Source organism: Geotrypetes seraphini, chromosome 9 (assembly GCF_902459505.1).
Source record: "Geotrypetes seraphini chromosome 9, aGeoSer1.1, whole genome shotgun sequence".
NCBI lineage: Eukaryota > Metazoa > Chordata > Amphibia > Gymnophiona > Dermophiidae > Geotrypetes > Geotrypetes seraphini.
Window position 1 is genome coordinate 92292482 of NC_047092.1, and position 27445 is coordinate 92319926.

General features: G+C 44.6%; 1 protein-coding gene across 1 annotated transcript in view; it reads left to right on the forward strand.

Annotated features, from left to right (window-relative positions):
- The window catches only part of STAG1 (stromal antigen 1), a 2074316-nt gene that overhangs the window by 140196 nt on the left and 1906675 nt on the right, over positions 1–27445 (forward strand). Inside the window, 1 exon segment of the mRNA XM_033958034.1 lies at positions 9891–10022. Within this exon segment, the coding sequence (XP_033813925.1) occupies positions 9994–10022 (29 nt within the window). The 5' untranslated portion in view covers positions 9891–9993.

A 27445-nucleotide genomic window follows, 5' to 3' on the forward strand; every position in this document is an offset into this window, starting at 1 on the left:
CCTGCTTGCGAAAATTTCTTTTTTATTCTTCCCTTCGGATTTTTTCTTTTCTTTCTTAATAAAATACCAAAAAAGTTTCTTTTTGGGTTTTTTTTTAGCTATTTTTTCACGGTGGGGCCTTTGCCTCCGCCTTAGCCCTTCCATTTTGATTTGGCTGAGGCAGTTTTCCTTCCCATGTCCTGCACATTAAAAGGCTTTAAAAAGTGTGGCATGTGCCAGCGCACTATTTCTATACCGATCCCCACAAGTGGTGTATCTAGTGCCTGGGCCCAGACCACCGCGTTGAGTCCTGTTCATGCTGTTCCACTCTTCAGAAGTGTTCCATCAAAAAATCGTCTTCTTCAGCAGAAACAACTCTTCGATACCATGGATGCATCACAGATAACTTCGACACCGTCCAAGCCCTTGACATTTGAGACATCACCATCGTCGGAGGTATCGGCTTCCATGTCAGTGTCACAATCTATTGCTCCATCAGGTAAGCCAGCTAAGAAGTCACCAGCTTCCCAGACGGGTCTCAGGCCACAAAGGTACAGAGTCAAGTAGTACCAGCCAAACAGAGACCATTGATGCAGCTCACTTCCACTTTAAGAGGTGCATCTTCTTCAATGTTATCCTTACCGGAGCGAGCTGCGGCACCAGTGCTACTGGCATCCACACCCCAGGTATTGGTGCAGGCCTTTAAAGAGAAGCTCAATACTCTCTTTAAGTTGGAGTTTGGGGACATGTTCCAGATGCTCACTCCCATGTTGACTCCTCCGGTACTGGCCCAGCCTGAGCATCGCTCCATGTGAGATGCAGGTACCACCGCTGCCTCATCGGTACCACCTCGACGGCACCGATCCTCGTCATCAAGCCATGCTTCTCGACACAGGTCTTCGAGGCATTGGTTCTTCTTCACTGAAGCGTCGCTCCTCAAAACATCGGATGCCTTCACTGAAGTGTCGCTCCTCAAAACATCGGATGCCTTCACTGAAGCGTCACTCTTCAAAGCATTGGACGCCTTCACTGATTCGTCTTTCCTCAAAGCATCGGACGCCTTAACTGAAGCGTATACATAAGAAGCACCATTCTTCGGGGCATAGATTCAGTTGTTCCAGACATTCATCTCCGCGTCCTCCATTCTCCAAATCTGGCAAACATTCTACTAAATCCAAGCAGTAAGTTCGGTCAAATGTCAGTGATGTTAATAGTTTATTTTTTTTTTTACAGTCGTGGTATTGTTCACTATGAATTTCTGCCACAAGGACAAACTGTCAATGAAAAATACTATCTGAAAGTGTTGAAATGACTCTGTGAGAGAATCAGGAGGGAGTAGTCACAGTTCCAGTATCACAATGCACCCACTTGCACCGCAATCAAAATTCACAAATTTTTGCACAAAAAACATAATGACAGTTCTTCCCCAGCCATCTTAGTCTTCTGACTTGACCCCTGCTGACTTCTTATTTCCTAAATTTAAATCCACTTTGAAAGAAAAGCGATTCAACCATTGAAGACAAAGCAAAATTTGATGCAGCAACTTTTGGCGATTCCTGAAGATGTGTTTAAGGACTGTTTCCAGTGCAATAGGTGAGACATTCTAGACCACAGGTGTCAAATACAGGGTCCGTTAGCCTAATTCGGCCCGCCTGGCCGTCTTATACAGCCTACAATGCGATGCAGTGTTTTCATTGCCTCCCCTGGGTGTTTTATCTTCAGGTCGGCTCCCCCTCATTTGTGTGTACAAAGCCGCGGGCAGTGGCTCCTCACGCGTCTCGTGCCTCATCCGGAAGCATTCCCTCTGACAATGGCCAATCAGGGACTTCCTTAGACTCCTCCCTAAGGAAATCCCTGATTGGCTCAGGCTCCTCAGACCCGTCCCAAGAGAGGCGCCTGAGCCAGTCAGGGTCTTAGGCTCCTTCCTGTGCATTACATGATGTACAGGGGCAGGGCCTAAGGCCCGCATTGCTGTGCAGGAGGAGCAGGAGGGACTGAGCACCCCTCTTTCTTCCAACTGTTAAAGGTACAGGGAGTGGGAGGGGCCATCTGCTGGCAGGATGGGGGGCATCCCTCCTGCCATATTTTTAAGCATGGGTCGGGGGTTCAGTGGGCAGGAGGGGGGGTTTGAAGGGCAGGTGGGGGAGGAGGGGGGGCTGATGGCAGGAGGGACCGGGCATCCCTCCTGCCATAGGGCAGTTGACAGGAGCCCAGACAGCATAAGAACATAAGAATTGCTGCTTCTGGGTCAGACCAGTGGTCCATCGTGCCCAGCAGTGCGCTCCCGCGGCGGCCCTTAGGTCAAAGACCAGTGCCCTAAATGAGTCTAGCCTTACCTGCGTACATGCTGGTTCAGCAGGAATTTGTCTAACTTTGTCTTGAATCCCTGGAGGGTGTTTTTCGATATAACAGCCTCCGGAAGAGCGTTCCAGTTTTCTACCACTCTCTGGGTGAAGAACTTCCTTACATTTGTACGGAATCTATCCCCTTTTAACTTTAGAGAGTGCCCTCTCATTCTCTCTACCTTGGAGAGGGTGAACAACCTGTCTTTATCTACTAAGTCTATTCCCTTCATTATCTTGAATGTTTTGATCATGTCCCCTCTCAGTCTCCTCTTTTCAGGCCCAGTTTCTTTAATTTCTCACTGTACGGCAACTCCTCCAGCCCCTTAATCATTTTAGTTGCTCCTCTCTGGACCCTTTCGAATAGTACTGTGTCCTTCTTCATGAACGGCGACCAGTGCTGGACACAGTATTCCAGTGGTATGATAACCTTCTCCGATCTTATGGAACCTGCTTTGATGATGTTTGTGCTTTTTCCAGATTTCGTCCGTTTTTGACCTTTTCCATTCCTTAAACGAAGTCTTCTTGTCTCTGATCGCTTCCTTCACCGCTACAGTGAGCCACACCAGTTCCTTGTTCTTTTTCCTCTTGGATCCCTTGTTGATACGTGGTATATATAGGGAGCTGCTTCTCCTGTCACTACTGTCAGGGCTCTGCCCCCACTGAGTGATTGAGTTAGGGAGTTTGCATGCAAATCATTTGCACCTCCGTGCAAATCATTTGCATGCAAAAAAGATAGTGGATCAATCGCTGTTTTTAAATCGGCCACAGAATCGGCCAACAGGGATTGAATCGCTATCTTTAGTTAATCTGGGCCTTAACCCCTATGCAGTTACAGGACAAAAAATTGTCTTTGTTCTGGTAGGAATGAATGTTGAAAAGCATACAGTGTGGTTTGTGTTGTTTAATTTTGTGATTAATCATCATGTGTTCTTAATAAGATTATATTGTGTGTATATATGAAAAATGAATGTGTTGCATGGTGTTGCAATTAGTACTATTATGGGGGCGGGGTCTGGGGCGTAGAATGGGCGGGGTCTGGCCCGCAACAGCCTGTGTTTTAGATTTCGACCACCTAATGTGATTGAGTTTGATACCCCTGTTCTAGGGTTATTTCCCTTTATTCGCTGGGTTGCAGAAGAGAATTATAAGTTTTTCATTCTGCCTCTAGGGTATTTCACAGGCTAGCTTAGCTCCTCCAATCAGTCTTTTTTCTGCATGTGGTTTGCATTCTAGTGCTGCCTTCTTGAGAATTTACAGACTTTGTTCTGTAGCTGACAGGCTGATCCCTGATCCCTTCGGGGGTACCTGTTAGCCAGTCTGCTAGTCTTTGGATGTTAGGGCTGTCCCTGACCTTATTTCACTACCTGTTGGGGGGAGTCGCGCGCAGACTATTCATGCTTAGGGGCTCAGCAGTGTTCCGCAGCATGCAGGTTGTGTTTTCGCACCTTTACCCGTCTCCGTGCACAATTGGTGGTCTGCAGGAGTAGAGGCACAGTCAGACAGTGGAGTCTGACCGGCAGCCCGAAGATCCACTTGAGGACAGCTTTTTCAACAGTGTGGCAGTGAATTCTAACTCTGGCTCTTAATCATGGCTAGAGAGCAGCTGCAGTTTCTGTGACCAGCATTTGTGAGAAAGAGGAGCTGACAGGCTCCAACAACAATTTCTAAAACTTAATTTTGAGGGGTTTTGAGTGTTTTCTAGTGTTTCTCTGTGTTCCCCCACCTGAAAAATCCTATGTTGGTAATTTTTTTAATTTTGGAAGTGACGTTTTCAGTGCAAATTCGGGTCTGGCAGCCATCTTGGGTTTTCAACGCTTTTTTTTTTCAACTTCTCCCTGCTTCTTTAAAATTCATATATTTGCCGGGAAAACTGCTGAAATGGGTTCCTGAGGGTCTCTTAGTTTGAATTCATGCCAAATTTGAGCAAATTTGCTGCTTTTTGAATGTTTTTGTGGCGCGGGGGGGGGGGGGGGGGGGGAGGTAACTACTGGTTCAGCTTCCCCAAAACAGAAGCAGGTGATTTCAAGCTCAGCTAGCCCATTGGGGTAGCCGTTTTTGATTTCGGTGCTTGATTTTGTGTCGGCAGCAACCAGCTGCAAGATGGACCCTCCACAGCCTTAAATGCATGAGATTTTTGTGCTCTGAGTTTCCAGTTGAGGATCCGGCTGCTTGCTGTTCTGTCCCACCTGCACAGTCTCTGCCTGACGTTTCCTCCTCAGGGAGTTCAACGTCTGTGCCAGCTTCGTCTTTTCCTTTTTCGCAGCCAGTTCAGGGGGCACCAGCGGCGAATCCAGTCCTCGAGAAGCAATTGATTGCAAGGCTGTGCTGCTTAGATTGGAGGATCACGATTTGCATGCTGAATCCACGGATCCCTTAGGGGCTCTTCATCCTGGTGCTGATCAGACTGTGGTGCTCTTGTTTAACTTTGTGGCGCTGCTTGATCTGGTTGCTCAGATCTGATTGCTCAGTCCCTGGCTTTGCTCTGTATCTTTTTCTTTTTTTTGCTTAAAGTTCTTTTTTTTAAATGCCGTGAGACATTGTGCAATGTCCTCTGCCGGAGGAACGGATGCAGTTCTGCTGAGCCAGACTGCTGCTTCACAGAGAATCTTCAGTGGATCTGTGGAGCCAACCTGCTTGTGCCATCCTTCTCAGACTTGGGTGTGCATCCTTCATGGGCTGCTGTGCGAGATGCCTTCCTTGGTTGTTGGGAGAATACCGGTACTTGTAGCACAACTCTTTCTCTAGGAGGGGGGCATTGCACCCTCTTGCCTGAAGACTTCTGAGATTTCGGCTTGGTTTGGCCTTAGCATTTCAAAGGACACTCCTTTCTATCATTGGAGTACTCTGATGACCTCGGTTTGGTTTATTCGTCATTGACTTACACCGTTAGGCCAAGTGCACCCCAGTTCTTTCCATTGAGTAGAATGAATCTCATTTGTTGGAGGCTTGGTGCATGACTTCTAGTCATTCTTTCGGACGTGCGATCTTTATATTGGTTTTTTTTTAAAGACGGCAGTCCTTCTGAGTCCATCCTTCAATTCTTGGAGAGATGGCGGACCACGTGGCTTGGTATAGCCGCCTTTGGAGGTTCTGTTTTCAGTCCTGCCTTACTGAGGACTGCTTTGTTACATCTTACTTGTCTCTGGATTCATCTGTTGCTGATGACAAGGAAGAAAAAATTTTCATACCTGATGATTTTCTTTCCTTTAGTTACAGAAGATGAATCCAAGGTCCTGCCCTTTGGGGAGGGGGGGGGGTGTTCTTTTGCTATTTGGTCTTCCTTTACTCTGTAAGTTTTGAAGGATGGGGTCTGCTTGTGTTGACTGTGTAGAATTATAGTGTGAGGAGGGAGTTCTTGGCCGATAGGCTAGTTTGGTTGATCCTTCTGCTTTGTTACAAGGAATACTGGCTTACCAGTGATGTATCGAACGGCAGTCTATAAATACTAATAAACATACCATCCTGTCTGTGACAGAACTCAGCGTGGTGCTCTTTATCTCCACTTGCTGCTTGATATACACAGCCCGCTTGTGTCTGGATTCATCTGCTATGACTAAAAGAAAGAAAATTATCAGGTATGAAACATAATTTTTTTCATACCATAAGGAAGTAGGTCTTTCGTCTTGCTACCTCCTCTATCTAGTCTGAAAACACATGTATTGTGATCAAAAAGATTTTTGAGTTTTTTTTTGTGCCTCTAAGGCACATCATAAGATTTTTTGCAGTTAAAAGGTTAGAGCAGTGAAAGCCGGGAAACCTTATTTCTTTCTTTATGGAGTGTGGTGTGGGTGTAGAGAGGATTTCTATTGCTCAGGTATTGTTTTTTCTTGGGCTGATCTAGTGGATGACAAGGAAGGAAAAATTTTGTTTTTTTTGTGCAAATTTTTTTTTTCTTGAATCTAACCATGACCAGATGCCTACCTTGTTTGATTTTTTTCATGCCAGTCACTTTGGGCTAAATGTACAAAACACAGTTGTTAAGACCATGTGAATTGCTGTTGACTGACTCTGGAACTGCGATTGATGTTCCAACAAGTTTGCAAGCAAATTATTTGCATGAAGGTTTGCCCTTAATCCCCGTCCAATCAGTCCGCTTTGAGAGCACACTTTGACACATGTGCAAAGCTGGTTTGGGGAAGCCTGAATAGCTGACTGGCAGGGGATGTCCCAAAGCAGCCTCCCGCCACTCAGCTGTTAGGGCTTTTTTCTTATTTTTTTTAATGGCACAGATGTGCATATGAATAAAGCCCCCACCCTCCTACGAATGACCCTGGTATCAAAAAAATTGCAGAAAGGATGCCCACTCCCTCCTGTCACCAATGAACCAATCAACCTGACCCTTCCCTGCTCCCCTTCCTAAAAATAAAAAAAAAATTGGCTCAGTCAAGCCAAGGGGAATTAGACTCCTCCCTTAGGCATCTGAGCCAATCAGGATCTTAGGCCCCCCCTCTGCATCCTAGGATGCACCAGAAAGGGAAAGGCCTGCCATTTTGGAGTAGCAGTCCTGCAAGTTGGAGGGACTGGGCATCCCTCCTGCTGTCAACTATTTTTGAGGTAAGGGGAGGTTTGGGGATGTGGGGGTGATTTTTGGGGGAGGGCCCAGTTGGCATCCGGTGGCAGGAGGGAGTTGGCATCCCTCCTGCCGAGGGGAGGGATCGGTTTGGAGGGGTCAGTGTATAGGGGTGGTGATGGGAGTTTGGTTAGCGGCAGCAGGAAGGAGTGGGCATCCCTTCTGCTGATGTGTGGGGAAGGGGAGGGATTCGGTTTGGGGGGGGGTCAGTATGGGGTTGTTTTTTTTGGGGGGGGGTTGTCGTCAGTATGGTGCAGTATTTCTTTTTTTTTTTTAAATGGGCACAATATCTGTGCCCATAGGAAAAAACAGGCAGACCTGTCAGGTGTTCTGGGTTGGTAATACTGATCCAATTCTGGCATGCAAAGTTAGGGCATTGATCGGTTGTCTGGTTTTAATATTAATGACTTCATTTGCATGCCAGAATTGGAGAATGTACAACTCACAGAAAACCACGTGGTGGTGAGACGTTTTGTGCATAGTCAGGAAATCCGATTGATCGCTAAACCAGTCACACTGGTCAATGATCTTTTGACAATTGGAGTCTTTAGTGCATCTAGCCCTTTGTCTCCTTTGGCTTGGTGTATTATATGGTGTGACACTGATGGTTGTCTCGGGTTATCTCCTTCCAATAAATTGGTTTTTGAAGATTTTTTCTGCTCAACATTTGCTGTGTTACAGGAATACTAATGAGATGAAGCTGTACAGTGCATTTTAAGTTTAAAACATACAGCATCTGTCTCCATCTGCTGGCTGAAGGGCATATTCATACATTCTAGATTGGTTGGGTTTAAGAAAATTAGCAGGTAAGAGTTAATCTTTTCTTATCAGCTTTTAGTAGGACTGTTTATGAGCTAGAAATCAGCAGTCCTATATTAAAGTAGTATTCACAGGCAGCTGTCTTTTATTGATTTTCCTTTCTGCCAACCTTGCTTTTCACCTCCTGTCAATCATTTCATTTTTTTCCCCTAGGAGGTCAAAATGATCTGATAATTTTGTTCTGTGTTTTAGTGATTTCTGTATATACTTCAGCATTGAGCATTATCAATACAGTTTAAAATACATTGATTTGTTGTGTGTAAATTTCTTCCGTTGTTCATTCCAGCATTTACTCTACTTACCTTCAGACTTTTTACATTCTGATGAACTCGCTTTTCCATTCTATTCATAATGTTGAGGAACACATTTACTACTGTTACTTTCTAATCATGTTGTTGATCTTGTGTCATTTCAAAAAGTGTGCACAACAATTTGAATGATAGTTTCTATTTATTATTGTTTTCATACCTTTGAGATTACTTGTGTTGTCTGTGTATCTTGATAACAGGATATTGACTTTCCAGTATAGAGGCACTTTTCAGGAGAAGATCGTGATGTCAGGCTTAAAGTATGTACACTGTACAGGCAGTCCCCAGGTTTAGAACGAGTTACATTTTTAAAGCTATTCTTAAGTAAGATTTGTATGTAACTCAGAACTTATAGATTTTAAGATTCTTGCTGCTTACCTCTGCTCGCAGCTGACAAAAGGGTCAACTGTCCCTACCAGTGTTCCCTCTAAGGCAGTGTTCTTCAACCGCCGGTCCGCAGAAATTTCCTGCCGGTCCACAAGGCTGGCACGTGCATCAGGCCCAATCTTCAACCGCCAGTCCACGGTGTGATCGATGCGGCAGTCATCTTCAGTCGGCTCCCTCTTCTTCACTGCCGAAGTACATAAAGCCGCGGGCAGCGGCTCCTACAGGTGTCCTGCTCCTGAACCAGAAGCCTTCTTTCTGACGTCAAACGTCAGATGGAAAGCTTTGAGATGAGGCGCGTGATGCGCGAGGAGCCGCCTTCCCGTGGAGCATGCCTACAATTTTGCCAGCAGCATCATCCACACACTTGGGAACTATTATAAGGGAGCTCTAAAATGCACTCAGCCCCATGTGAGAATGTCAGTAAAGCACTAGAGAGCATGTGAAGACCGTAGCACTGGAGGTACAAAACTTTGCAGTTGGCTACATCAGGGAGCCTAGAGGAGGCACAGGGACAGGCTACCTGAAGCACTTGGAAGAGCTGAAATTCCAGAAAGAGACTGCACTGCACTTGCAAAAGTTGCAGCTGGAGCACTGCGGGTAGTGAGGAAGAAGGGGCAGTCCCGAAGATTACACCAGGGATTGGCATAAAACAGCCAGGGGGAAGCAGGCCAGAAGGAGGGAAGGAAACAATCAAAAGGTAGGGGGAATTATTTTTATTTTTGAATTTAGTGATTGAATTATTCTGAGAATTTACATCTGCTGTCTATATTTTCCACTTTTCAGGAAGAAATGAATTTGTTTCTTTTTCTCTGGGTTGTACTGCATGCAGAGTCTTGCATCTTAGGGTTTGTTTGTATATATTAGTATTTTAATTTTTGGTCCCATATTTGTATAGGGGTTATCGGTGTTCTGGTAGGAATGAATGTTGAGAAGCATACAGTGTGCTTTGTGTAGTTTAATTTTATGGTTAACCATTATGTGTTGTTAATAAGATTATATTGTATGTATATATGAAAAATAAATAGAAAAAATAGTGTTACAATTAGTACTATTATGGGGGCAGGGTCTGGGGCAGAGATTAGGTGGACATGGGCGGGGTCTGGCCTATGGCTTAGCCCAGTGTTCTTCAACTGACAGTCCACGGACCAGTGCCGGTCCACAAAATAATTCTTTTTATTTCCGCCGGTCCATAGGTGTAAAAAGGTTGAAGAACACTGCTCTAAGGTGTAGCATTCACAACTGCCCGCTGTTCTTAATGTGGCCATGCATCATTCCTGAATCTGCTACAGGAGAAGTGTAGGAGTCTATGCCACTGGAAATAGTGCTCAGTGAAATCAAATGAAGCCACAACTGCGTTCTTGTAAGAGTTGTACTTAAGTCGGGCATCTGTAACTTGGAGACTGCCTGCATTTATATATTTGAAAGTTTTGTGAAGATCTGTTTCTGTGTACTAAAAGACTTTTTAATCTTTCTTTTATCTAGATTTCCCTTTGAGAATTATTTTGTGAATATTGTCTGGATATTGCTGATAAGACAATACTTGACAAATCTCAGCTTAAAAGACTTTTAAGACGCTTCTACAAAAATGATCACTTCAGAGTTACCTATACTACAGTAAGTAGTGCCATCAAATTATTCATTGGTTTAGTAGTATCTTAATGCTCCTTTGGAATTCCAGCTCTTTTGTAATTTTTGTTGGACTGTGATTATTTGACACTTTATTTACAACTACCCAGGAATAGTGTGGGGATAGGTGCTGTAGACCAGTGTTCTTCAACCTTTTTACACCTATGGACCGGCGGAAATAAAATAATTATTTTGTGGACTGGCAAACTACTAAGACTGAAATTTTTTAAAAAAAACATTGCCGTGAGCTCGGTCCCACAAACCATCTGATCCCATGCGCACAAGCCTCAAATAGTTATGATTTTATATTGAACATATTTTATTAAAGTATAAAAAGAAACAATATTCTATACAATTGTCATTTTATAAATACAAATAATACAGGGCAAAGATCAACAAAACCCCTGTCTCCCCTCCCCTTCACATATATCCCCTGTACTATCAAGAAAACTGAATAAGCCAAATTATTACAAAATGCTACACAAATATCATGTAACAGAATACCACAGTCACACATGACAGGAATGGTGTTAGGGGAGTGGAACTAGGGCAGTGTTTTTCAACCGCTGTTCCGCGGCACACTAGTGTGCCGCGAGATGTTGCCTGGTGTGCCGCAGGGCCGCCGGGCCCGGAGCTGACAGGGGACCCGAGGCAGGGGCGCCAGTAGCTCGCCAAGGCAAAGTGAGTCGATCACCCAGGACTCACTTTGTCTTGGCGATCTAATCTATCGAGCCAATAAGTCTTCTTCTCCCCGACGTCAATTCTGCAGTCGGAGAGGAAGTTCGGGCCAGCCAATCGCTGCCTGGCTGGGCGGAACTTCCTCTCCGATTGTAGAATTGACGTCAGGGAGAGCATGCGTCGGCGTCGGCTTTGGGGCCTGTTATCCATTGGTGGGTCCTGTTCCCCAATGGCAGCGGCAGTGGCAGTGGCTTGGGGAACGGCAGGGAGAAAGAAAGAAAGGGGGCAGGCAGGGAAACAGAAGGAAAGAAGAGAAACAGAAAAAAAGAAAGAAAGGTCAGGGAGAGAGGAAGAAAAAGTTGGGGGAGGGAATGAGGTGTGGAGGAGAGAAAGCATACAGGCTGATAGAAGGGAAGAAAGATTGGATGCACAGTCAGAAGAAGAAAATGCAACCAGAAATCACCAGACAAGGTAGGAAAAATGATTTTATTTTAAATTTAGCAAAGTGGAGGCAGTATTACCACAGTTTTCAAAGGAATTTGCCCAAATAACTTAATAGTTAACTGGGTAAATTCCCAGAGATGAAAACTTCCCTTCACTTACTATGCACAGTTCTGAATTTATATCTGCTGTCTATATTTTACAATATGGTCCCCTTTTACTAAACCGCAATAGTGGTTTTTAGCGCAGGGAGCCTATGAGCGTCAAGAGCAGCGCTGGGCATTCAGCGCAGCTCCCTGCGCTAAAAACTGCTATTGTGGTTTAATAAAAAGGATGGAGGGTATATTTGTCTGTTTTTGTATGCTATAAAAACCAAATACAGAGAGAGACTGAGAGCTGTTGACGAAGAGCTACGTGTGTGTCTTTCTTCGATTCCAGCCAGAATATCAGCTTTGTGTTCAGCCAAACAGGCCCAGGTTTCGCACTGAATAAAGTATTTTATAATTTTTATAATTTTTATTTCGTAATAAAGTAATTATAAAATACTTTCTTTGTGTTTATTTGATTCCTATTCAAGAGAATTACTTTATATATAGTCAATATAGGCAGAGAGTTAAATTTTTTAACATTTTCTAATGGTGGTGTGCCTCGTGATTTTTTTTCATGAAACAAGTGTGCCTTTGCCCAAAAAAGGTTGAAAAACACTGAACTAGGGTAACTGCCCCCTGGTCAGAGAGAGCCCTAAGCCAGCTGGAAGCTAAAAAAGCACTGCCTGGGCTTTGCACTCCCCAGTTATGTCTAGCAAGATACATATTTCAAATCTGATATATTTGAATCACAAGATAGAAATAAAATTATTATTTTCTACCTTTTGTCGTCTCTAGTTTCTGCTTTCATTGCCTTTTCACTCTCTTCCATCCAGCGTCTGCCCTAAGAACATAAGAACATAAGAATTGCCACTGCTGGGTCAGATCAGTGGGCCATCATGCCCAGCAGTCCGCTCACGCGGCGGCCCTCTGGTCCAAGACCAGCACCCTAACTAAGACTAGCCCTACCAGCGCATGTTCTTGTTCAGCAGGAACTTGTCTAACTTTGTCTTGAATCCTTGGAGGGTGTTTTCCCCTATAACAGCCTCTGGAAGAGCGTTCCAGCTTTCTACCAATCTCTGGGTGAAGAAGAACTTCCTTACGTTTGTACGGAATCTATCCCCTTTCAACTTAAGAGAGTGCCCTCTCGTTCTCCCTACCTTGGAGAGGGTGAATAGTGTCTTTCTCTACTAAGTCTATTCCCTTCAGTATCTTGAATGTTTCGATCATGTCCCCTCTTAATCTCCTCTGTTTGAGGGAGAAGAGGCCCAGTTTCTCTAATCTTTCGCTGTACGGCAGCTCCTCCAACCCCTTAACCATCTTAGTCGCTCTTCTCTGGACCCTTTCAAGTAGTACCGTGTCCTTCTTCATGTACGGTGACCAGTGCTGGACACAGTACTCCAGGTGAGGGTGTATCATGGCCCGGTACAGCGGCATGATAACCTTCTCTGTCTCTTCAGTCCAGCATCTGCCCCTTCCATTCACTGTCTGTCTTTCCCTGCCATCTCTCATCCTGCCCCCCCCGCCCCCCCAATTTGGTCTGGCATCCATCATCTTCCTTCTTTTCCCCTCATGGTCTGGCATCTCTGTCCTTCCTTCCCTCCTGTGGTTTTTAATATCTCTCTCTTCTCATTTCCTCCACTCAGATCTGATATCGTTCTCTGCTCTCTCTTCCCTTTTCTTCTCTGGTCTTCCTTCTCTATTTTCTGCCTCCATCTAAATTAAATTCTTTCTTACTATTTAGTCCTGTTTCCCTCTTTTCACTGTGTCTACCCACAGCTTGTCACCCCTTTCCCTCACCCCTCCATTATCTTACTATTTTCTTCCCCCTTTATTTATCTCCTCCTTCCATCCAGTATGTGTTCTTTCCCCACTTCCATTCAGCATCTGCTCTCCCCTCTCAACTGACATCCATTTGCCTTCTGCTCTCTCTCCCTTCTTCTCACTTCCATCATCTGTCCCCTTCTCTCTCTCATCTCCTCCATTCCATCATCTGCCACTTCTCTCTCTCCCCCCTCCCAACTTCCATCATCTGCCCCCTTCCCCTCACCTTTGCGGGTCACTTTCTTTCCCCTGAGAGTGGCTCATGTCAGAGGGGAAGCTTTGGCCGAGCAGAACCACTTGCAAGGAACAGTGGAACTTACTTGATGTCGATGCTGGGGCCCGTTGCCGTTTGAAGAAAAAAAAGGTGGAAAAAAGGGACCTGCAAAGGTGAGAGGAAGGGAAACCTCCAGGACAGCTGCTATTTGCCCTCCTTCAGCGGCCCAAGAGTCTTTAGGCAAGCGGCAGCTCTGTGTGCTTTTGACTTCAGAACAGAGCTGCCCCTAAGCAGTAGTTTAGCGCGGTTAATGAGGCAGCCTCGGGGCCTTTGCTAGGCCGGCCCACATCGCATCATTGAAGCGGGCCGGCCTATCAAAGGCCCCGAGGCTGCCTCATGAAACCGTGCTAAATGCTTAGGGGCAGCTCTGTGCCGAAGTTAAAAGCACACAGAGCTGCCGCTGCTGATCTGGAGGTGCGGAGACAAGGCAGGAAGCATATGCGGCAGGAGTCCCGGCACAGCTATGGCAACAGGAAGTTGAAAGTCAGCTGACGCCGGCACCTTTCGTTGCGGTGGGTACCCGAATCCTTCGCGGACCAGCAAGATATTTTTGCGGACCGGCGATTGACAAACTGTGGTCTAAGATTCCCCTCCCCAAAGTTCCCACTATCAGGGATGTGCAATGTCAGGTCACTGAATCCACTCCAGGCTTTATTTCTCCTTTTAAGATTAGTTAGCATTACCCATCCCCCCTCACTATGCTTTGCTTGCATACAGGGATTCTGGTTTAATTTCTACTGTTAGGCAATCCTCACATTCACACATTCAAACTCATTCATTATACAGTCCCCCCTAAGGACAGAAATGTTCCTTTTAAGTACTGTAGACCATTGTTACAGAACAAACTTTCATTCCCTTAACCCACACAATACCTTACTCACTCATGTTGCATTCAGACATATAGGCTACGGCTTCAGGGCTGCAATCCATTTCATTTCTCTTAGAGATATCTCCCTCTACCTCCATAAGAGATTCTTCACTCTCTGAAGCTGGATACAGGCTATCCTCTGAAGCAGCATTTGGCAAACCCTGCTCATGGAGCTTTTCCCTTCCAATTAGCCTTTACTTGGACAGCAAAGTTTTGTTAGTATGGAAGTGCTGTGAGACAGGGAGTTTCTTAGCAGAAGGCAGTAAGACAGAGCTTCTAGCCTGCGAGGAACGTCCTTCCCTCCAGGTTCCTGATTGCTTGTGGGTGTTCTCAGCTGGCCTTGATTTATTCTGCTGTGTAACTTTCACTCCTGCTCTAGCCACATTCTGCCTGTCAGCTCCACCCCTTTCCTTAACCCTTAATGTATCAGATTACCTGACCAGAGGTTTAGCTAGAGAATTAACAGATGATTTATAAAAAAGATTATAGTGACTTGGAACAGGTATTCTGTTCTTCTCTGCCATCCCTTCTCTGTTCTGCCCTGCCTGTCTGACCTTGGGAACAGAGTTAATGGGCACTTGCCTTGGCGTAGGAATAGGCACATTTGTTTTAGTGGCAGGGTTTAAAGCAGGCTTTAAACCAGTGACAGGGGCTTCCCTGTCACAATATGTACACTCTAGAGGACAGGAGGGACAGGGGAGATGAGATACAGATATTTAAATACTTAAAAGATATTAATACAAAACCAAATCTTTTCTAGATAAGGGGAAATGGGAAAACTAGAGGTCATAAATTGAGATTGAGGTGTGGTAGATTTAGGAGTAATACAGGAAATTCTTTTTCACAGAGGGTGGTTGATGAGAAGAAAATGGTGATAGAATTCAAAAAATCATGGGATGAACTCAGAGGATCTCTAATTAAAAAATGAAGGGTATAAATTGAAGAACTAAGGCTGGTACCTTGTACTTTTTGTGTCCCATATATGGCTATTCAGCTTAGCATGGGCCGGCGAGATCATGGGGAGTCTCCGACAGTGTGCTTTCTCCCCTCCCAGCGGCTCTCCTTACCAGCGCAGCGATTCAGGAAGGCAGCCTTGGGGCTTTTGCTGAGTCGCAGCCGCCTCTGATGATGCAACTTCCGCTTTCCTCAGAGGCGGTGCGACCCCAACAAAGGATCCGAGGCTGCCTTCCTGAATTGCTGCGCTGGCAAGTAAGGAGAGTTGCTGGGAGGGGAGAAACCACTGTTAGAGGCTGGGAAGCTGCTGAGCATGGTTAAAAGAAAAAAAGGGACAGCTGCTACTGGACCTGGAGAGGGATAAGGAGATATGCTGCTGGGAGGGGAGGAGGGAAAGGAGTCTGGGAAGCTGCTGGTCATGGGAAAAAAAAAGGGACAGCTGCTACTGGACCTGGGGAAAAGGAGAGATGCTGCTGAGAGGGGAGGAGGGAAAGGGAAGGGAAGAGAGTTACTGCTGAACAGGGGGAAGAAGGAAGGGAGAAGAAAAATGGAAGGAAACAGCTGGCAGGGAGATTAGAGGAGGGGAAGGGGAGAGACAGGAATAAGATGGGAAGGGGGGTCAGCAGAGAAATTGAGAGGGACAAAGATGCTAGATCTGGTGTAGGAAAGATAAAAATGAAGAGAGCAGTGAAGCTGGAATGAATCATGTAAAAAGGAGAGAGGGGCATAGGCTGGATGGAAAGAAGACAAGAACATAAGAATTGCCGCTGCTGGGTCAGACCAGCGGTCCATCGCGCCCAGCAGTCCGCTCACGCGGCAGCCCCCAGTAAATATCATATGGAAGGGGAGAGGTCAGACAGTAGATGGAAGGGGCATATGCTGGATTGAAGAGACAGAGAGGGCAGACGCTGGAAGGAAGAGAGTGAAAAGAAGATGAAAGCAGAAACCAGAGACAACAAAAGGTAGAAACAAATAATTTTATTTCTATTTTGTGATTAGAATATATCAGATTTGAAATATATATCCTGCTAGAGCTGGTGTTAGACATAACTGGGGACTGCAAAGTCCAGGCAGTGGTTTAGGGCTCTCTCTGACCAGGAGGGCAGTCGCCCTAGTTGCACTCCCCTAACCCTATTCCTGCTATGTGTGACTGCGGTATTCTGTTAGCATGATATTTCTGTGTAGCATTCTGTAATAGTTTGGCTTATTCAGTTTTCTTGATAGTAGAGGGGATATATGTGAAGGGGAGGGAAGATAGGGGTTTTGTTGATCCTTACTCTGTATTATTTGTATTTATAAAATGACAATAGTACAGAATATTGTTTCTTTTTTATACTTTAATAAAATACATTCAGTATAAAATCATAACTGAGGCTTGTGGGGATGGGATGAGATGGTTTGCGATGACCGAGCTCGAGGAGACGGGGCGGAAACGGGGTTTGCCCTGGTAGTTTGCCGGTCCACAAAATAATTTTTTTTCCCGCCGGTCCATAGGTGTAAAAAGGTTGAAGAACACTGTCTTAGACAATTAAAACAAGGGTGGATGGTTCCCAGCTCTCTGCTCTGAAATCAGAAGGGTAGTGGGGGTATTTATACTTCAGGTAGTCAGGTGGGGAGAACTTCCTGAAGAAACAGTGGGCTCAACACAATAATTGTGCCAAGCCTAAAAAGAGTGGAGCTAAACTCTTGTATTTGGGTTCTTGAAACCAGAAGGCTGCCCAGAACTGTGCAAAGCCTGGCAGTAGAACTATGAGAAAGAGAAATCCTGGTTTAAAGGGAAATATTTGTTTGGGGCTTTTTTTGATTGAAGGAAGGACATGCTTTAAAAGAGAACTTTTGTTTGTGATGAATCTTTTCCAAGCCTCATCTGCCTTAGAATCAGTGCAATTGAACTGGATAATAAAACTTGGAACTAGGAATTATTGGTGGAAAGGTTGTTTTTCCAAAGAGCGCTAAAACTTGCGCCTGGGGCAGAAACTGGGTGGCCAGCGCTAGGCTTACCCCTGGCTCCGTCACAATATTCAGGTCTTCCAGTCTCCTTGTATGTCTTTTGGCTCAAACCTCCTACCATTTTTGTCTTCTTTCACCAGGCCGCTTCAAGTCTCTCACATCCTTCACTACATACGGTCTTCAAAATTGAACACAATAACAAGTGGGGCCTCACCAATAACATGTATAGGGACCCTTCTGGTTACAGTCACCACCTTGTTACACTGTTTCTTCACCTTCAGATCCTCAGATACTATTACCCCAAGGTCCCTCTCCCCTTCAGTGCTTATTGGTATCTCACCTCCCAGCACCTACGGCTTCCATGGATTTCTACTCCCCAAATGCATCATTCTGCACTTCTTTGCATTGAGTTTTAGTTGCCAGACATTAGACCATTCTTACTTTTGCAGATAACTTTTTCATGTTTTCCACTTCCTCCAGTCCACTCCGATACAAATCTTGGTATCATCTGCAAATATGCAAACCTTCCTTTCTAAATCTTCGGCAATGTCACTCAAACATATTGAACAGAATTGACGCCAGCACCGATCACTGAAACATTCCTCCGAGCAAATTTCATTAACCACCACCCTCTGATGTCTATCTGTCATCCAGTTTCTAATCCAGTTTACTACTCTGGGTTCTAAATTCAGCCCGTCAAGTTTATTCAAGAAACCTCCTATGAGGAACCGTGTCAAAGGCTTTGCTGAAATCTAAGTAAATTACATCTAGCTCACATTCTCTATCCAGTTCTCTGGTTGCCCAGTTAAAGTATCTAATCAGATTTGTTTGGCACAATTTACCTTTAGTAAACCCATGTTGCCTCAGCAATGCTTCCAATATTTTTCTAATAACGGAAGTGAGGCTTACCAGCCTGTAGTTTCATCTCTGCGACTACTTTTATGAAGAGGGATCATATCTGCTCTTCTCCAATCCCAGGAAACCTCTCCTGTCTCCAAGGATTTATTGAACAGATTTTAAGAGGACCTGCCAGAACCTCTCAGTTTCCTCAGTATCCTAGGATGGAGCCTGTCTGGTCCCATTGCTTTGTCCAGCTTTAATTTTTCAAGTTGTTCACAAACATTTTCTTCTATAACGGGCAGTATCCACTCACTTTTCATGTGTAACTTTGCCAGCCATTCACAGTACTCGACAGCAGAAATCCATGCAAAACTTACACACTTAATGGTGAAACCTTAGTTAGGACCAAGGCGGAACGTGATTTGGGGGTGATCATTAGCGAAGACATGAAGACTGCCAATCAAGTGGAGAAGGCTTCATCAAAGGCAAGACAAATGATGGGTTGTATCCGAAGAAGCTTTATCAGCCGGAAGCCCGAAGTTATAATGCCGTTGTACAGATCCATGGTGAGGCCTCATCTGGAATATTGTGTACAATTCTGGAGGCCACATTACCAAAAAGATGTGCTGAGAGTTGAGTCGGTTCAAAGAATGGCCACCAGGATGGTCTCGGGACTCAAAGACCTCCCGTATGAGGAAAGGCTGAATAAATTGCAGCTATACTCACTCGAAGAACGTAGAGAGAGAGAAGACATGATAGAGACGTTTAAATATATCACCGGCCGTATTGAGGTGGAGGATGATATCTTCTTTTTTAAAGGTCCCTCGGCCACAAGAGGACATCCGCTGAAAATCAGGGGTGGGAAATTTCATGGCGACACCAGGAAGTTGTTCTTCACCGAAAGGGTGGTCGATAGTTGGAATGAACTTCCACTTCAAGTGATTCAGGCCAGCAGCGTGCCGCACTTTAAAAGGAAATGGGATACACAAGTGGGATCTCTAGGGGGGTAAAAATGTAGATGGGATACACATGTGGTATCTCTAGGGGGGTAAATTCAAGGGGGTGGGGTGGTTAGAGTGGGCAGACTTGATGGGCTATGGCCCTTTTCTGCTGTCATCTTCTATGTTTCTATGTTTCTCCAGAAGTTCTTGTTTAGCACATTTGCTTTTTCCTCATCACTTTCCATATAGCACTCCATAGCTTCTTTCAGTTTCACTATTCCATTTTTTGTTTTCCTCCTTTCACTAAAATACCTGAAAATATTTTTGTCTCCCTTTTTTATTTTTATAGCCATTTGCTCTTCTGCTTGTGCTTTTGTCAGACGTATCTCTCTTGGCTTCTTTCAGTTTCATCCAGTAGTCCTTTCTGTACTCCTCTTCTTGAGGTTGTTTGATTTTTGTTGTTTTTGTTGGGTTTTTTTTTTCCAAATATTTCACAAACACCAACTCTTTTGCCTTTATTTGCTCCACCACTAGTTTGGAGAACCATATCAATCTCCAGGGCAATTGGTGTGTCATTCTGGAGATGTGGGCTCTTTCTCCATGGCCGCAAGCCATATACAGAAGGAATCCACTCTGGATTTTTTTCTGTGACCCTCCTATTTTACCATGAGTCTGCTGCCACCTGCAGTTTTTCCCTTATGCATGCGAGTTGGAAGGAGTGATTCTATTCTGCTCTCTCCTTTTTCTTATTTTATTCATAGTTTTGATTTTTATTTGATGTTTTTAAGTGCGTGGAGCTTATCGCCTTTAGTGTCTGCTCTGCCTGTTTAGAGAAGACAAACTCAAAAAACAACTCTGTCTTTATTGCTTTTCATAAGACTCCAGCTCAAAACCTCACAAAGAATAACATTAGAGTCTTTCTTAACTTATAGACCTCAGCGGTACCACCTGTATGCAAGTAAACTTTTTTAAACATACAGAATTCGGGCACCCAAAGTCATCATTGGTCTCAACATTTCAAATGCTTTAAATGCTTTAAACTATTTTATTTTAAATATAGATACTCATCTTCACCTACGCCCGAATTCTGTATGTTTAAAAAAGTTTACTTGCATACAGGTGGTACTGCTGAGGTCTATAAGTTAAGAAAGACTCTGATGTATAGAGAAGAAGCAGATTGAGGTCTGCAGCTGATAGGTTGATCCATGGTCGAACCTGCTAGCCAGCCTGCACAAGTATTTTGGAGCTCGGTGCCATCCACACTTACCTTCTCACCTAAAATTTAACAGGGGTTTGAGCGCAGGCTGTTAAGCTACTGTAGGAGACTCAGCAGTGTCTCACCAGGTGCCGACTGCATTTTTTTGCATCCCTCCTTCTTGTAGCGCATCCGTCGATCCACATATTGGGGGTGCGGTTAGACACCATGTCTGGCTGGCAGCCCAAAGATCAGTTTTCAGCATGAGGCAGCCCAAAGAAGAGTTTTCAGCATGAGGCAGCGATTCTTCTCCTTTCCAGCTACTGTAAAGAACTGAGGTAGGCTGCAATACATTGCCAGCTCAGGTTACATTGAGTAAGGCTGTTATAGCCTCTGAGGTGTATTGGGGGGGATTGAGGGTTCCTGCATGTTCCCCCTCCTCAAAAATCCTAAATGTGCCAATTTTTTACTTCAGTATTTCAGTTATTTTAGTGATTTTAGGCACAAAACTCTTGATAGCTGCCATCTTGGATTTCTAATCATCTTTTTTCAAAAGTTGTCAGCAATTTCAAAACTCAAATTTTTGCCTCAAAACTGGTTGGGATGGAGTCCCTGGGCTCTTATATTCAAAATTCATGCCAGGATTGCACTAATTCTGCATCTCAGGAGCGTCCTTGCGCTACGTGCTGTACTACATGGACCGGAGAGGAGGGAGTGGCCATTTTAACCTCTCCTCTGCATGCTGTGGTGATGAAAAGGACGGCTAACCTGTTGGGGCAGCCTTTTCTGTTTACAGGGCTTGGAAATAGTGACTGCACTAAAGAACGCGGACACCGTGTAGCCCAAGAAATGTAAGGTAGTGTCATCATAGGGTGACTCCTTGCTTCCTGGTATGGCTTTCTTCTCTGAATTTAAGAATTTTATGTGGAAAGCCTCTCAGGAGAGCCATGGTCCTGCGCAGTCCCACTGTGTGTTGTCCTTGCCTTATCAAAGCCTAGCCTTTCAGGACACATCGGCTTCCCAGTCTGTGATTGTTCGGTACTTGGGAGACCAGTTTGCAGGGGATACCAATGATGAGATTAGTTTTACTGTTCCTTTATTGTCTATGGATGCTCCTCCCGTGGCAGGGGACCAGGGAATGTACTCTGGTACTTTGATTCAATTTTGCCTCTAGAATCTGGAAATGATCCCACAGTTCTGCGTTTATTTCAGTCCACTGCCTTACGTAATGTCATTTCGGAGTCTCTGCATGAGCTGAATTTGGGGACACAGCCAGCTCCTTTTACCTTCTCCATTCTCATGTGTGGAGGGAGGGTTCAATCCTCTAGATTTCCCTGGCATCCAGACATTGTTGTCTTGATTTTAGAGCAATGGGTTTCCTCTTAAGCGTCTCTCAAAGTAGCGAGAGCCATGTCCAGGCACAGGAGTGTCAGCAACATTTATTTGGCCCAAAGTAGATTCCTTGGTTTTACAGGTTACTAAGCGCACATCCCTTTTGATCGGAGGTGGTTGTGATGCTCAAGTGTATGGCTGATGTTCTTAGGAGACTTTTCGTGGCAGTGGCTCAAGGCAGTGGCTTGAGGAATCAGAGCTGCCTTGGTGGCGTCCTTTGTTAGACATGCAGACTACATACTTTGGAGAGTGAGAGAGATGAACCACCTCCTCAGCTGCTTTTATCTGGTGTGGATTATGTAGCTGGTGCTGTATACGATATGCATGACTTTGGTAAAGCATTAGCATATTCAATTTCTACTTGTACAATACTCTGGATCAGACAATGGGCTAGTGATTCCACCCTTAAAACAACTCTGGCCAAAATCCCTTTTAAGGGGCAGTTATTATTTGGTAAAGGCCTGGATGATTTCATGAACTGCATGGTGGACTGTTGCCCCAATCTAGCAAGTTATGGGCCACTGCCCAAGGCCTTTCTGTGACCTGGAAGTCACACTTCCTAAACTTCCTTTTATAGTATAATGTTCAGGGGACAGACCAAGTCTATCTTGAATTGCAGTCCACACTTGTCGATAGTCCAAAGCCCTAGTGGCGTCTAATGCCTAATAGACCGCTTGGGCTTCACCTGTCAAATAGGTAGCTAATTGAATGGAACTCAGAGCGATTTTTAGTGCTCTCAAAGCTGGTCAACGTGCACCACTAACACTTTTCCAAAAGTAGCCAGAAATAGCTTCTGGTTCATCATCTTGTCCTAGCTTTGTTAAAAACCAACCCTTTTGTCCAGCCCCCTACCAGCTTGCCCTGCTCTTTACATTTTCCACTCGGTGTCCTGCCGCACACCAACTTTCTGCATGCCATTGACAGTCGTGCAGTTATTTTCCTTAGGCTTCCATCAGCTGAATCAATGGCTGCTGTTGCTTCGACATGCTAGTCCAGGGCTTGGAGAAAGCAGTGTTCCATTGCTTCCTGCCGGGCTTGTAACTGCTGTGCTACCCACTTGAGCGCTGCTTCAGATGCCATTCTGTGGGAAGAAAACATGAATAAAGCGAATCCAAGTGTGGCCCAACTACCACCAAGTCTACTGAAAACCTCCCTCAAGCACACTTCCCCAGTTCTGAGGGTTCCCTTTACCATGATAGTACTGGGTAAGAGTGCCTTCCCCGAGGGGACACATGTAGTTTCGTCTGGCGGTTTCTTTATCCCACCACTGCCACAATGTGATCCAGACTGGTCTTTATCCCAGGACAAGCAGGCAGCATATTCTCACATGTGGGTGACGCCATCCACGGAGCTCTGGTATGGACAGCTAAAGTTCTCTTGCACTTTAAGAACTTTAGAAAGTTTGTGACTGACCTCACCACACATGCGCGAGTGTCTTCCCGCCCGACATAGGCGCACAGCTCCTCAGTTCTCCGCAGAGCTATGAAGTCATGTGTGAAACGGTCTGCGTTTTATTTTACCTTCCTGCTTGCGCATTTTCAGATCCTATTAATAAAACTAAAAAAAAAGAAAGTTTACTTTTTTTTCCTTCATTTCTTTTCTGAAGCCATTTTTGACTGTGGGACCTTTGCCTCTGCCTTTGATTTGGCTGAGGCGTTTTTCCCTCCCATGTCCCGCCCATTAAAACTGATCCACACAAGTGGTGTGTTCAGTTCCTGGGCCCGGACCATTGCGTGGCGTCGTATACGTGCTGTTTCACCTTGCAGAAGCACTCCATTAAGAACTGCCTTCTACAACAAAGACTTATCTTCGGTACCCTCAACACCATCCAAGCCATCGACATCGACCAAGGTACCAGCTTCCATGCCAGTATCACAAGCTAAGAAGTCACCAGCTTCCTAGATGGGAACTCAGGCCACTAAGGTATTGAGTCTAATTGTATCGGCCAAGCAGAGACCATTAATGCGGTTCACTTCAACTTCGAGGGGTGTATTTTCCTCAATGTCATCCTCTCCAGAGTGAGCCGTGGCACCATTGATACCAGCATCCAAGCCATAGGTGTCGATGCAAGGTTTTAAAGAGAAGCTCGATGCTCTCATCCAATTTGGGACATGTTTTAGCTTGTCACCCCCATGTCAGTTCCTCTGGTACCGGTCTAGCCTGAGCGTTGCCCTAAGCAAGATGCAGGTACCACTACTGCCTCCTCGGTACTGCAACACTTATGGCACCGATCATTGTCATTGAGCCATGCTTCTTGGCACCGTTCTTTAAGGTACCGATTACCTTCTACATAAGCATCGATCTGTCTGGACATCCCAAATCCAAAATTGGGCAACAACCAACTCTCTGAAGCTAACACAACTAAAATCAAAGTCTTATACTTCCACACGGCACAGGAAATGGCACCTACAAGGCATCACCATTAGATCAAGGCGAAACCGTCTCTATATGAGGTCCTCCAAAATCCTAGGTTGCATACTGGACTCCACTCTAACCATGGAACCCCAAATATCTAGTCTCCGAAAGAAATCCCTCTACACACTGAGACAATTAAGACTAATCAGACATTACTTTCACCAATACCACTTTGCCTTAATCGTACAACTGATTATCCTACCACAACTTGACTAGTGTAACTCCATCTACATGGGAATCAACACTGCTCTAATTCACAAACTGCAACTCATCCAAAACACTGCTGTAAGACTTATCTTCAACCTTCGACCAGATGATGACCCAGAAGACTTATCTTCAACGACTCAGTCACAACCTTCATCAAACAAATGCACTGGCTACCCATCCCATCACGAATAACATTCAAAATATCTTGCATCATTCACCGCATACTTTATGGAAACTCTGCGGCCTCACTCATCCAACTCTTCTCAATAGCATTGTCTACTTCCCTCAGAACGCTCAACTGGATGCTACTAAATCTCCCATCCACTAAAGATCTTCACTATAAATGAGTTTTCCACTCCATGCTTACCTTCCTAGGAGTCAAAACTTGGAATGGCCTTACAGAAAAGACCAGAACTGAACCTTGCCACATCATCTTCTAAGAAAACTGAAAACCCATCTGTTCGATACTTAATCTCCTTTATCCTCTCTTCTCTCCCTTTCTCTTCCTCCCTTTCTCCTGTCTCCCCTCTTACCTTGAGCCTTGAGCCTGTAAGGTATGAGCGATGCACAAATAGAAGATTAGATCTTGTTCTCAAAAGCATAAGAAGATTCTTCTCTGAGACTCGTTCCAGTCATTCAAACTTCGGCTCCATGTCTTGATCTTCTAAATCTGGAAAACAGTCTTCAAAATCTAAGCATATTTCTCCCAAATGCGTCAGATAACAGAAAAATAGATTTTATTCCCACTATGTCCTTGTTCCAAAAAAGATGGGAGATCTTCGCCCGATATTGGACCTCAGAGCTCTCTACAAATTTCTTGTCAAAGAAAAGTTTTGGATGCTGTCTCTGGCATCCCTGTATTGCTTACTGGATCAAAACGATTGGTTATGCTCTCTGGATCTCAAAGGAGGCTTACACTCATATTCCCATTCACCCAGCCTCTCGCAAATTTTTCAGATTTCGAGTAGGAAATCATCATTCCAATACAAAGTTTTGCCTTTTGGCTTTGCATCATCTCCCAGAGTTTTCACCAAGTGCATCGTAGTGGTAGCAGCAGCCTTGAGAATTCACGGTTTGCAAGTTTTTCCCTATCTAGATGATTGGCTCATCAAAGATCCTTCCTCTCAAGTGGTTACTATAACGACACAACAGCCTATATTGTTCCTGCAAAATTTGGGATTTGAAATCAACTTCCCCAAATCTCAATTACAGCCTTCTCGGACTCTTCATTTCATCTGAGCTCTCCTAGATATTGTTCAACTCAGGGCATTCCTTCCTCAGCAACGTCAAGATGCTTTGATACAACTTTGGTATCAGGTGTCCCTCACTTCAATCTCAGTGAGGCACATGATGGTTCTTCTAGGTCACATGGCCTCTACAGTTCATGTGACTCCTTTTGCCAGACCACCTACGGATCCCCCAGTGGTCTCTGCCTTCTCAGTGGTTGTAAGCTCTTGATCCGCTTTCCCAGCACATTACAGTGACATCTTCTCTACAGCAATCTCTTCAGTGGTGGATGCTTTCTTCCAAACTTTCCAGAGGTTTACTGTTTCAAATGCCCCCTCACCAAAAGGTTCTCACAACAGATTCATCAATCTATGCCAGGGGAGCTCACCTGGATGGTCTCCATACTCAAGGTCCGCCACAGATCGTTGCCATCACATAAATCTGTTGGAACTCAGAGCGATCTTCAGTGCTCTCAAAGCTTTTCAGCATCTTCTTCAAGATCAAGTCTTGTCCATACAGACAATCAAGTAGCCATGTATTACGTGAACAAGCAAGAAAGCACAGGGTCCCTTCTCCTTTGCCAGGAAGCTCAGAAAATTTGGGATTGGTCAATTCTTCACAACATTTTTATGAAAGCTGTTTACATTCAAGGAGAAAAAAATTCACTGGCGGACAAATTAAGTCATATTCTGCAACCTCAAGAATGGACGCTGAACTCAGCAGCTGTCCATCAAATTTTTTCTCAATGGGGAACCCCTCTGATAGACCTTTTTGTGTCTCCACAACAACAAACTGCCCCAGTTCTGTTCAAGACTATATTCTCTTCATCGCCTAGAGGCGGATGCTTTTCTCCTGGACTGGACGAACAAGTTCCTTTATGTGTTCCCTCCATTTCCACTTATTCTCATGATGCTTGTCAAACTCAAACACAAATCAGCCATTATGATTGATAGCTCCTCAGTTGGCCAGAAAATCATGATTCTCCCTTGTACTTCAACTCAACAGCAGGGAGCCACTTCTTATGCCAATTTTTCCTTCTCTTCTTACACAGAGTCAAGGTTCTCTTCTTCATCCCAACCTGCAGTTTTTACATCTGACAGCATGGTCTCTCTCAGGATGACCTTCAGTTTTCTCAACCTGTCAGGGACATCTTAAATGCTTACAGAAAACCAGTCACAAGACAATGTTATACTCAAAAATGGACTCGATTTGCTGCTTGGTGCAATCTTCATCATCAAGAACCACAATCCACCTCTTTGTCTTAAGTTCTGGATTATATTTTTCATTTATCTCAGTCTATACTCAAATCAACTTCTATTAGTCCATCTCAGTGCAATTACTGCTTTTCATCGACCAATAGATGGAAAACCTCTCTGCTCTCTGCTCACCCTGTGGTTTCCAAATTTATGAAAGGACTATTCAATGTTAAACTACCTCCAGTAGTTTAGGATCTCAATGTGGTACTTGCTAAATTGATGAAACCTCCATTTGAACCAATGTCTACGGCTCATCTTAAATATCTCAATTGGAAAGTGGTTTTCCTCATTTCTCTAACCTCTGCTTGCAGAGTTGGTGAACTTCAAGCCTTAGTAGCGGATCCACCATTTACAGTGTTTCATCATAAGGTTGTACTCCGCATCCATCCAAAGTTCTTCCCTAAGGTTGTTACTGAGTTTCATCTCAATCAATAGATTGTTCTTCCAATATTTTTTCCCAAGCTTCATTCTCACCTTAGAGAATCAGCTCTTCATACTCTGGACTGAAAATGAGCATTGGCCTACTATTAGTAACAAAACAAACTAAATCAAACAGATCTTCTCCACAAATTTTTGTCTCCTTCGATCCTAACAAGTCAGAGCATCATGCTTCCCAGAGGACAATTTCCAACTGGTTGGCTGCTTTTATCTTATTTTGTTATGCTCAGGCTGAACTGCGACTAGAAGGTTGTGTCACAGCCCACAAAGTTAGATCAATGGCAGCTTCCGTAGCTTTTCTATGTTCTACTTCTATAGATGAAATATGCAAAGCTGCTACTTGGTCCTTGGTTAATACTTTCACCTCTCATTACTGTCTGAAATCCTTTTCCAGATGGGATGGCCATTTCAGCCAAGCAGTATTA